The 13,272-nt window shown below is 37.4% G+C and overlaps 1 protein-coding gene across 1 annotated transcript in view; it reads right to left on the bottom strand.

Moving 5' to 3' along the window:
- Positions 1-13,272, bottom strand: part of DBX2 (developing brain homeobox 2) — a 42,183-nt gene that overhangs the window by 14,798 nt on the left and 14,113 nt on the right. Inside the window, exon 2 of the mRNA XM_008002949.3 lies at positions 8,142-8,237. Coding sequence (XP_008001140.3) covers positions 8,142-8,237 — 96 coding nt within the window. The remainder of the gene's footprint in view (positions 1-8,141; positions 8,238-13,272) is intronic.

Genomic DNA, 13,272 nt, shown 5'->3' on the forward strand with positions numbered 1-13,272 from the left:
AGAATGTACGTCCCCTCAGGACCACTATTGTACAAATTGATTGTAAAACCTGTGTTTGAACAATATGAAATCAGTGCACTTTGAAAAAGAACAGAATAACAGCGATTTTCAGGGAACAAGGGAAGACAACCATAAGGTCTGACTGCTTGCAGGGTCGGGCAGAATACAGCCATATTTTTCTTCTTGCAGAGAGCCTATAAATGGATTGCAAGTAGGGAAGATATTGCTAAATTCTTTTCCTAGCAAGGAATATTAATAATTAAGACCCTGGGAAAGGAATGCATTCCTGGGGGCAGGTCTATAAATAGCCGCTCTGGGAGTGTCTGTCTTCTGCAGTTGAGACAAGGACTGAAATACGCCCTGGTCTCCTGCACTATCCTCAGGTTTATTAGAGTGGGAAAAAATCCCCACCCTGGTGAATTTGAGGTCAGACCAGTTCTGTGCTCTTGAACCCTGTTTTCTGTTGTTTAAGATGTTTATCAAGACAATGCATGCACAGCTGAACATAGACCCTCTTCAGGAGTTTTTGATTTCACTCTTTGCTTGTGATCTTTGCTTTGTCCTTTGCCTTGTGATCTTTATTGGCCTCAGAAGCATATGATCTTTGTTCTCTCTTTTGCCCTTTGAAGCATATGATCTTTGTGACCTAATCCCTGTTTGTACATCCCCTCCCCTTTTAAAGTCCTTAATAAAAACCTGTTGGTTTTGCGGCTCAGGGAGGCATCATGGTCCTACCGATACGTGATGTCACCCCCAGAGGCCCAGCTGTAAAATTCCTCTCTTTGTACTCTTTCTCTTTATTTCTCAGCCAGACGACACTTTGGGAAAATAGAAAGAATCTACATTGAAATATTGGGGGTGGGTTCCCCCGATAAAGATTCCCATCAAGAAAGCCTACAAATAAATTATTCTTACCATTGTGGTATATATTAACATTTGGGGCATCATCAACCCAAACTAGCCCTTGATCTTGAAAGGTGAGACCTGGAGTGGCTGTAAGGATCAAAGGGTTAACTACTGGGTCTGGTCCTCAAGTTTCAGTGCCCTATAACAAACAAGAACTCAACCAATAGATAAGCAAAAACAAAACACCAAAAATAAAGAATATTGTATTTTTTCCTTCTTTACTAGTTGTCTGGTTTCTTTTAGTACTGACCTCAATACACAAATCAAGCTTGTTCTCATAAAGTGATGTAACGTGGTTCCTACAAGAAGCATATGACAATGCTGCTATTCCTAAACCACCACTGATGCTCCTTCCCATGGGTCACCCATGTCTTTTATGGGCAATCGCTGTATCTAACCACAAACCACATTGATGAACCCATACCACTTTCATACCTTCTAAATATACCTATAAGCCCCTAAATTTTATGTCTCCATAACACATGTCCAACTATTCATAAATTTATGACCAATGTCTGACTTTTATGGATACTTCCAGGTAAACAAAAATAAACAAACAACATAAAAAGAAACAGGCATGGAGAATAAGGCATGTAGCAGAAATGAGGCTTTAAAAGCTGAAGTCACCAATTCAAGGAGCTACAGTCTCTATCAGTTTGAGGATATTATTATTATTATGCAGCTTCCACATATATTTGGGCTTACATGTGCTGACATATGTGCCAACTACATGCATTATGTCATGTAATCTTTACAACAATCCCTGGAAGAAGAAATTACTTCCCCCATTGTTTACAGGAAAAACCTAGGTTCTAGAAAGTTAAGTTGTGCAATTAAAGTCACACATCAAAGCAGACGGAGGCAAATCAATGCCTTTGTCAAATTACATCAAAGATCATCAAAGGTACGAGTGGGCAAGGAAAGAAGTGGGGAAGTGGGAAGAGTCACATTAAAATAGCAGAATGACGCAGGATAGGCTGGGTGCAGTGGCTTATGCGTGTAATCCCGGTACTTCGGGAGGCCGAGGTGGATGGATTGCCTGAAGTCAGGAGTTTGAGAACAGCCTGGCCAACATGGTGAAACTCTGTCTCTACTAAAAATATCAAAATTAGCCGGGCATGGTGGTGTGTGCCCATAATCCCAGCTACTCAGGAGGCTGAGGCAGGCAGAAGTGCTTGAACCTGGGAGGCAGAGGTTGCAGTGAGCCAAGATCGTGCCACTACTGCACTCCAGGCTAGATGACAGAGCAAGACTCCATCTTAAAAAAAAAAAAAAAAAAAAGAGTGACCCAGGATAGAAAACTTTTCAAACGCATGATTCCCTGGACCCTGACATGCTCCCTAATCACCATCTTCCCCAGCAGCCCTGTATGAGCGCCCAGTGAAGGGTGCTACAAATGGAGGTATGCTGTGGAGGGGAGGTGGGGGGAGACAGAGAGACAGAGAAACAGAAACACAGCATCGGACAATCTAGTGGTCATCATTGCCTCTCTCTATTGCCTCAACTTCCAGAAAACATGACTTAACTCTGAAGACAGGGCAATGCTGTCTGTAGCAGCCAGCAAACACTACCAAACAAAGAGAGACCTTATCCAGTCACTTTCTAAACATCAGACCAAGAGCAAATAGCTGCAGCTCTGGCCTATCTACCATTGCAATTCAAAAGCATCTTGCACTGTGAACAGCTTGCCAGTAATGTGTGTAATGTTTAGACTCACAAGGAACTCATGTTAATCTCTGGATCATTGATCCCATTCGGGGACACTTCCTTTCTCCTGTATCTTTTCACCTATTGCTTCGAGAAGCTCTAGAAAGGCTTCTGGATCATGCATGTCCAGTGCTGCTCTTTGCCCCAGTATAGTTTCCAGCACCTGCCATGGCACTGGCCTTCTCTCTGTTTCCTGTTCTGTTCCAGCCTTTGCTTGCAACCTGGGCTACCCTGAGGTAGGCCAAGGAGTGCTATATAAAGTCCACTTCTAACAAGTCATGTTGTTTAATGTTTGCTTTCTAAGTTTACAGTTTTTCCATATTAAAAACTAATTCATAACCCGGTATCCCCCGACTTTGTAAGGAAAATAATAGCATAAGTCTAAGAAGCACCACTGAATCTAAACCTCTCAAAGATTTTAGTAAAAAATAGGATTATTTCAGGATAACTCAAGCCGGGGGCTACCAATAACACTTTCAGAAACAGAATTCTTTCATCCTTTTATATAGATTCAATAGCTTTTCAGAACTGAAAGGGATAAGAGGTCATTTGTTTAATCCAGGCCTCTCCAACAGGCTAGCTACAACACCATCAGCCTCTATTAACTATTTCCTCAAAAGTAGCTCATTTCAAACCTTGAGTCTGTGTCTCTCCCTCCTGGAGTCAGTTTTCCTCAAATGGGGGATGTTTCTTGACTGTGTGCTCACCTTTTCCTTCTGCAATATTCCTCACAGTTGAGACTTCCTACCTCCTACCTTTCAGGGGCTTCTCTTCCATGAAGAGCTTCCTTACCCTTCTTATTTTCAAGTGTGTGTGTGTGTGTGTGTGAGAGAGAGAGATGTAATTTTTGCAGATTTGAAGTTCAGAGAGAAAAGATACAGCATTTGCCAAACCCGTGTGATTTAAATTAAAAATCTATCCTTCTGTCTCGATATAATCTTGTATTTGGGGGTGCCACATGATAACACTTATCAAACAGCTTGATTTGCTAGAAATCATTCCCTTAAAACAAGCCAAAAATTTCCCTAAACTCCACTCATTGGTCCCAATTCTACACTTCATATCTATATGAATACAGCAGACCTGAGTTAAAGAAAACTCTCATGTTCTCCCTAGCATTTCTCTTCTCCAGGACAAAAATACTCAATTTTTTCCCCAAAATTCCTAACAGTCATACAGAGTCTTCGCTATTTTAAGTTGCTGTATACCTCTTAACCTGGTTTTCATATGAGAGTTTGTTCAATGTACCTTTTAAAGTGGGTCTCCAGAACTGAACAGGTGCAGGCAGTCTGATCATTTCACAGTCCAGTAGCACTCTGATGTCTCTTGTTCTGGATGGTCTATTTCCAAAAGCACAATCCAAAAACCCTGTATCATTTTGTAGACACATACTGAGCTGACAGTACAACGCTTTCCTGCTTTGTTCTATTCAGCCATTCTCCCCCTCCCCTATTCTTCACTTGTTTTTGGAAACCAAAAATCAGGACTTTATAAGTAGCCCTGTTAGGTTTCATGTTATGCTCAGACTAGGGCTATAGACAAGATCAGAGACAACCACCCCATATTGCTAAGCAGTTCCCCTCCCCCACCCTTTAACTGCTTAAGAACATTTGGGGAGAAAAGGAACTCCATTCCAGGAATGTTACTCCAATACTTTCACTGCCTCTCTAGAACTGCTGAATAGAGCCATCAACTTGGAAAATCCATTGTCTTTGAGTCTCTAACCCCTTTAAACATTGTTCTTGGTTGACTGAATGCCATTTATCTATGGGACAGCCCTCCCTGTACTTTTGAGAAGTCAACACCTATTCAACTTATTGCACAAACTCGATTATGTTTTAGGCAATATAATTAGCCTTCTTTTTATATTAGAAAAAAATTATGCATTCCTCTGAAGATCTTATAGTGCTAAGATTAATCCCTATTTAAAAATTGTATGCAACCTTTTGCAGATTTCCACAGATCCTGCTCAGTGTCCTCAGTCCACTGGCCACTCCAGCTGAGAGCAGTAAAAGAGAACACAGTCAGGACAGGTGGTAAGAATACTAATCAGTGCATTCCCCGTCTTTGACCATGAAACTCATAGAACCAACCTACATTCACAATTAGAAAAATAATGTCCCTTCCTTTCTACCTTCAACACAATCCTAAAAATTGAAACTTGGAAAGTGTATTACTTTTTTTAAGTTTTAACAAGAAGAAGACAGTACAATTATCTTAAAATGTAGAATATAAGTTCATCTCCCAAAAGGCAGAGCAGTTTGTCCCAGAAGAATACTTTCCTGGCTCAAATTTTTATAACGCTGCTCCAAATTTAAGCTTTGTCTTTTAAGGCGTAAAATTCAAAGGTCAAATTCAAATTGGGTCCTCAAAGACGAAACAAAACAATTATCTGATTAATTCAATTAGCTAGTCTACATCATTAGGATTCCTATACTTTAAGTAATTTTTAAAAAGTCATTATTTACATAATTTCCACAACTTTCCATTTCATGTTATTTGAGAAATACGTTATTTTGAAAAGAACCTTGTGATTGTAATATCAAAGATTTTCCATACACTGCTTTGGGTGAGGGGAGAACTGTTAGTACCGCCTTTTAATTTTTCCCCACTGTAAGTGTTGTGCTTAAATAGCCTATTAAACTATTTACTATATGTGAGAAGGCCATTGAATGATCGTTTCCACATTGCAACAAGAAGTTAATCGTAAATCTAAGAAGTTCACAAGAAAAACTAAATCAATATTAAATAAATGAATCATGTAAAGAGTCAAAATAATACTTCGCATAGTTAAAAATGTGCTGGTCTGATCCTACTCTTTTGGAAAGAGTGAAGCAATATAGTGAAACAATGATGAGGGCCATTGATTTAATCAGTTATTACACTTTTCAATATAAACCTAATTTTGGCTGTCTGAGCTGAAACTTAATGCAAGTTTATTTGGACAGTCCACTTTCCTTTGTTTGTACAATGGAAAATAATATAAAGACCTGGGCATAAAAATCATTCTTATTATTTAAAAAAGAAGAAAAAAAGAAAAACTAGTAAATGTCTTATTAAAAATTGTTGTACAGACGTAAACCTTATTAACTGTACCTTATTTATGTAAAATTATTTATTGACAGCTTAATTCTACCATGTTATTATTTGCTGCCAATACAAATGAACATTATAAACAAGAAAATATGAAATTTTAATAATATCATTTATTAAAATCACTTGTGGGATCGCTAAACTGTTTTAAAATGCCAACTTTAGAAATGAAGCCAAATCAAGTGAATCATTTTCTATCCTTGATTAGAGCTGCACTGACTTTCAGATTGTATATTTATTTTTAAGAAAAAGATAAACACAGGACTTCATAAACCTCCAGGGTTAAACACTATAATTTACAAGAGTTATGCAAAAGGCACAAAGTAGGAAAAACTGGGAAGCAGATGGAGAAAAATAAGACCTGCTTAAAGTAATTTTTCAAGCAGCAGAGAAGATAAAGTCGTCTAGAAAATGTCTTTAGCATTACTCTTACATGCTCTATTTATTGAACTGGCCCAGCCTTTCTTTTCTATCTAGTAAACTGCCCCAAACTTTGATAGCTTGAGACTCTTCAAACATCCCTATAAAATAAGTACACACACACACACACACACACGCACATGAATGTCTGTCCACCTGTTAAATGGAATTATTTTTTGTCCATTTCCACTTACCTGAACTGCCAGAGATTTTCTGAAGTAAAAACCCAGTATCATATCATGATGAAATAACTGAAGCTAAGTGTGGGACCTCTTTTGATCTCCACTCCCGAAATCTAACACTGAAGACTTAATTCCACAGAGATGCCACCATGATACGGTACCAGATATTTGGGTTTTAGGTCTCTACTCCAGAAGTCTTTTCCTGATACCCTCATATATGGTGATAAATGTCTCCTTAATTTGCACAAGAGTTTTCAATTGTGCTCATAGGAGACCACCTTGAAGGAGCGAGTAAAAGGTTTAGTCATGGTTTCTATTTTTCTGTTTGAATTCAATACATTCTAGTTAAATGGACAATTAATAGGTCACTTCCAAAATAGTAGTGTATCAGTCCCGGTTAATAAACAATCCCCACAGTTGATAATGGGCCCTATGTATTCAGCAAGTCCCTGTATACACTCAGCTCATCCACTAAATCCCTTTTCAGGTAGACAGGGTTATATGGGAAGATGAGCTAGAATGAGTCTATAAAAGTCAGTTTCATTCACTGCTTTATTTTTCAGTCAAGTGTTTTAAATGGTGTCCAGAAATTCACTTGGAATGTGAGACAGGAGAAAAGACTGACACACAGAGCCTTGCTTTATGACCATACAAAAGGGCAACTGACCCTTGCCCAAGCCTTTTCCATGTGAAATGGTTCCTAAAGTTCATCTGCAGAGTGAAAAATCGTGGTGAGGTCGCGTGTGGATGAGTCGAGTGAAAGTGACGATTGGTCACGGGTCTGTCACCCATTGTGGCCGGGTCTCAGCCATGTAAAGTGCTCTGTGGGAAAGTATCAGCCCCCTAAAGAGATGCTCAGAGCCTGCAGCTCATTAAACCGCCAGCATTTGCTGCCTCACTTGTCAGGAATTATTCTGTCGAGCAACTGCTTTCCTGAACCATTCCCAAGACACATGCACAGAGGCAGCAGGGATCTGAATTGAACCGTGATGGGGTTGGGCACAGGAGCCGGACTCAACTCTTATTTCACTTTTCACCTGACAGAGCTGTTAAGCTGAATAAGTGTTTTCTCTTGGGCAGCTGAAAGAAATGCACCCCTCCACTGGATCTCTTTACCATAAACTCAAATTCCCTGCCTAGAGATTCTCATCTGACCCAGAAATCTCAAGACCAAGGGGAACTTTACTTTTATGCCTGTGTTTTCCTTTGCCTGTGAGAGTGTGTGTGTGCACGCTGCGAGATTTCGAAAGTCTGTCATTCTCACTCCACCCCCAGACTCTACTAAAATTTTGCTTTTATAATGTTGGGAGAAAAGAGTTCTCTTGAAAATATTTCCAACAGTTCTGGTTGGTTACCTTCAAGATGCCAAAAATGAGAGATTTATCTCCTCTCATGATCTTGACAATTTTAAATTATTCTCCATAGATACTTAGTGACTTTCTGTGTTACATTTTAAGCGGAATGGAAATTTTACACAGCACAACTTTTTCACCTTCCTTCCTTTCCTTTTTCCTCTTCTTTAAAGGAGTGTTGCTACACATTTCAGAAAAGCCAAACTGGTCCCTCCGAGATCTTTTATATCAAATGGAAAACAAGTTGCTTTTGGTGATGTGTCGGCCCTGGGCTTCAATGCCATTAGAACTGCTCACAATTGCTCAGTGTGCTGAGGTTTGATAAATCTCTGGAAAGCTCCTGAATAGGATTGCTGTGATTTTTAGTGAGGAATTAGCTCCTTGCCGTTGCATTACCAATTAGTTTTCCAGAGCACATTAAATCCTGCAGCTTTCGTTTACAGAGTAACTGAGGCATTGCTGATGAAGCATAAAAACTTACTTGGAAAAGCAGCGGAGGACGCAGTGCGCCGACAGGACCCACCACAGCACGCCGAGTAGAATGGCGGGGCGCTCAGAAGAAAAGGTTTGGAAGGTGCTGCGGAGAAAGCATTGATCTCATTGATTAGCCATTTCTTTAAGACAATATTCAAAACTCCAGTTTCCTAAAAGTCATTGAGTAAATACTTTGCTTAGTTTTAATTTGTTTTGAAATTAAAGTTGTTGTAAAGTAGCCTTTGTCTGTCAAAGAGCATGCCAAATAATCTCATCAAGATTTGAGAGGTGTGGTGGAAAGACGCAAAGAGACTATGAAACACCAAGCTTCTTAGATCATTTTCTGCGCAGTCATCATTGTAAACAGTAAACATCAAATATTCCTTTATTTAAAATACCCTAGAGCAACACTGTCCAAGAAAACTATCTGTGATTATTGGAAATGTCTACATCTGCATTGTTCAAAATGGTATCTGCTACCCACATACAGCTACTGTACACTTAAAATGTAGCTAATATAATGAATAACTGAATGTTTAATCTAAATTCACTTATATTTAAATAGACTCATACGACTAGGGGTTACATTAAATAGCACAGCTCTAGATATCCTACTTACCAAGAAACGATTTAAATTTTATGTGCTTACATTTAATTGTTAAAGTTTGTATCACTTTGCTTATTTTCAGATGGTTCTTTGAAACATATAGTTAGTTGGATTCCAAAGTTGGTAAGAGTAAATTTACTGAGCGATTCCATAACAAAAAGTAGTGTTTCTGATCACATTTACATGACTTAAAGTATTTGAGAATAATCCCATCTTATCGCAAGAGAAATCTAGTCACCCTGAAGATATATGTGTTTCTAGTATAGTGAGTTGCCGTGTAATTCTGCTCTGCATAGTTTTATTAAAATAATCTATTCATAAAATTTTCAGGAGAGACGCATGAACTATTTATGATTACTCCTGTGCAAAAGTATGAAAAAGAGACCCATTTTGGTGACCACAAACTTCTATAAAATTTTTTGAAGTCTCATTAGTATAAGTTGTTCTATTATTTTAACTATAAAATCATCATAGAAATGATGAATCATCCTCTTTGAATTTAACATTTTAAGCTAAACTCTGTTCCTCAGTAGACGACAACAGTCATAAGGGATAAAACATGAATAATAACTCTCCATTACTGAGCACTTAACTGTATACCATGCTTTGGTAATGTGCCTTAGACACACCATGTCCTTTCATAGAATGTGTTTAATACAATATAACTGTAGGTGGAGATTGCCTAAAGTGGACACTTGCCCATACCATGACACACTCTGAACAGAGTGCCTAGCACATTCTAAATAGTCAAAACTTTTTTAGTAATTGAGCAAATGGTCTTCCAAACTAACAAACAGAAAACTTCCCTGGTCTTAAGGAAAGAATGAGGGTCAAGAATTAATCCTTCCCCTGCTTCCTGACCCATCCTAAAACATGGCGTCTTTCATAACTGATGACCTTGAAATCTAAAACATGACTTGAAAATAAATACTTTTGTGATTCTCCTTTCATATTCAAGTGACAAATTCTTTCCTTTTCTTAATCACATTCAGTGAATATTGTTTCCATATGACTACATACCTTTTTGAAGAACACAGTAATTTCAGACTTGTATTTTAATGAACTGATGAGTTGTTTATGTTCATGTTTATTTTCACAATTTCTGTGAAGGATGTATCAAAATAAGTATAGTTCCCAATAAGAATTATTATAGTATTTCAGGGTCCTGGGTGCATTAAAATTGCAGATTAATCATAAATGCAGTTTTCTTCCTAGCACACAATGGGAAGTTGTTAACATTAATGCTTTTAGGTTTTTTAAATACTTGGGCTTTTAAAGAATCAAGTGTTTGTTTTAATGATCAATTAAATCAAGTGTTTGTTTCAAATGATCAATTAAATTCTTAGTGATAAATGTGGTTTACAGATGTCTGATCTTAATGCTGAATTTAACCAGCAAAACCATTTTAATTGAATAGTCTATTATATCGCTCTACATTACCCTATCTTAATATATAAAAGCTGTAATCAAAATGACAGTATCAAAATCTGTAATTGCAAAAAAATTAATCATAATCTACAGTAACAATTCTAGTTTTGACTAAAGAACTGGACTTCTTCACATTTTGTGACATGACCAGGCTTGAAATTCTATTGTGTACAATTTTTCACCATTTTAAATCATCTTTTTGACACACATATTTACACATGAGTTTAAGTCAATTCCTGATTGCTATACACAAATACATCTTGTTTAAGCTGGTTTATGTGAAAATCACTGGAAAATTCCAATTAAGTGGTTTTTTTTTTTTTATGTGTTCCTATTTTGACCTAAGTCAAATGCTAATCCAGTGAGCATGTGATTGCGGAGCACTGAATGGTCTTAAGAAATCACCATTTAAAACAATGCACTGCATTGAAGGTATACATATATACATACCATATATATATATATATATATATATATATATATATGTAGCACTTTTAACTTTAGTGAACCATATACATTTTTAAAGTAATGACCAAAACAGGAAACTCAGCTTTGAAGAAAATAAAGTGACAAATTGGTAGACGTGCCATAAACCCTTAAGAACTACTTAGAAGGTGCTCTGAAAAAGGTAGAAAAGGTAATTTGATCCTATATAAAATGCATTTCAAACCTGATCCGTGCCATCTAGATGCAGTTGCTTAATCATTTTTCATGTTAGAAATGATTAACTGTAGGCTCACTGAACAATATTTATAATGATAATATTCAAGGAGCACTTACTATATATCAGGCACTGGACTAGCTACAAATTTAACACATGCTATCTCATTGATTCATTAACATTCAACACATCTGAAATGTGATTATGACCGCTCACAGCAAATTAAAAGAAAAAAGGATGAGAAAAGCAATAAAGATTTAATATAATAATTAATTACTAGCCATGAGGGATAGAGATTTCATGCACCATGACTCTGCCAGTTATTCAATAAGAGCTTGACCCTGGATAACTGACACATCTCCCAAGATTTCCATGAGAAAGAAAAAAAATGGCCTTTCCTCTGGAAAAAAATATAAACAGGTCAGGTTCCACAGCATGACGTCAGTTTATATTAACACAACATCTTGAGACACTCCAAATTTCATATCCTACTGTGATGGCTAATACTGAGTGTCAACTTGATTAGATTGAAGGATGCAAAGTATTGATGCTGGGTGTGTCTGCGAGGGTGTTGCAAGGGAGATTAACATTTGAGTTGGTGGGCTGGGAAAGGCTGGGTGGGCACCATCTAATCAGCTACCAGCACAGCTAGAATATAAAGCAGGCAGAAAAAAAGTGAAAAGACTAGACTGGCCTAGCCTACCAGCCTACATCTTACTCCTATGCTTCCTTCCCTCAAACATTGGACTCCAAGTTCTTCAGTTATGGGACTCGAACTGACTCTCCTTGCTCCTCAGCTTGCATACGTCGTATTGTGGGACCTTGTGATCTTGTGTTAATACTTAATAAACTCCCCTTTATATATATGCCTATATATCCTATGAGTTCTGTTCCTCTAGAGAACCCTGACTGATACACCTACTAATCAAGCTTCCAATTTCTGTGTGAAACTGTTATGAGTGACAAACAAAATGACTTAAAATCTTTGGAACGAAACTGGGGACTGTCTGAATACAAATGACTAAAATTATGTATTCAGAGAAAACTTCACGAACTTTCCGTATGACTTATTTGAAGATATAGATTCAAGATACTTTTTATTTTGCATGTTTATTTAAGATGGGAACTTCTAGCCAACCTAATGGTGAACTGGACTGATTTTTTTAACTTAGCTGACTAGATGGTTCTGTGATACAAGTATCCCATAGCCAAGCAAGGTTACAAGTCTAGCTACTGAGAAATTATTCTGTTTTCTAGAAAACAATAATTTTTTAAGTTGTTTTTTGTTCTTTTCATTCTCCTTTAGTAAAGCAGAAGAACATCAGGAATCTAAATGGTGTAAAACCACATTCTTATTGGCAATACAAACTATGGTACTAACCGACTTGAACTGTTTTTCGAAGGGAGGATACTAAAGACCACTAATAAAACTTTCAAATAAATTTCAGGAGCCCACTGCATTTAAGAAGGATGAGGAGAAATAACAGAAAGTTCCAAAGTATCTTACTAAAGCAACCACTGGGGGAAAAAACCCTCTAGGAAAGAATGACAGGGAAGTAAATAATTAAGAATATTATTATAATAAATAATATTAATAGTCAATTAAATTAATTAAACGGATCAATTCAGCAGGAAGAGCTAACTATCCTAAATATACATGCACCCAATACAGGAGCACCCAGATTCATAAAGCAAGTCCTTAGAGACTTACAAAGAGACTTAGACTCCCACACAATAATAATGGGAGACTTCAACTCCCCACTGTCAACATTAGACAGATCAACAAGACAGAAAGTTAATAAGGATATCCAGGAACTGAACTCATCTCTGCAGCAAGCAGACCTAATAGACATCTACAGAACTCTCCATCCCAAATCAACAGAATATACATTCTTCTCAGCACCACATCACACTTATCCCAAAATTGACCACATAATTGGAAGTAAAGCACTCCTCAGCAAATGTACGAGAACAGAAATTATAACAAACAGTCTCTCAGACCACAGTGCAATCAAACTAGAACTCAGGACTAAGAAACTCAATCAAAACCGCTCAACTACATGGAAACTGAACGACCTGCTCCTGAATGACTACTGGGTACACAACGAAATGAAGGCAGAAATAAAGATGTTCTTTGAAACCAATGAGAATAAAGATACAACATACCAGAATCTCTGGGACACATTTAAAGCAGTGTGTAGAGGGAAATTTATAGCACTAAATACCCACAAGAGAAAGCTGGAAAGATCTAAAATTGACACTCTAACATCACAATTAAAAGAACTAGAGAAGCAAGAGCAAACACATTCAAAAGCTAGCAGAAGGCAAGAAATAACTAAGATCAGAGCAGAACTGAGGGAGATAGAGACACAAAAAACCCTCCAAAAAATCAATGAATCCAGGAGTTGGTTTTTTGAAAAGATCAACAAAATTGATAGACCG

Source organism: Chlorocebus sabaeus, chromosome 11 (genome assembly GCF_047675955.1).
Source record: "Chlorocebus sabaeus isolate Y175 chromosome 11, mChlSab1.0.hap1, whole genome shotgun sequence".
In the NCBI taxonomy this organism is placed as follows: Eukaryota; Metazoa; Chordata; class Mammalia; order Primates; family Cercopithecidae; genus Chlorocebus; species Chlorocebus sabaeus.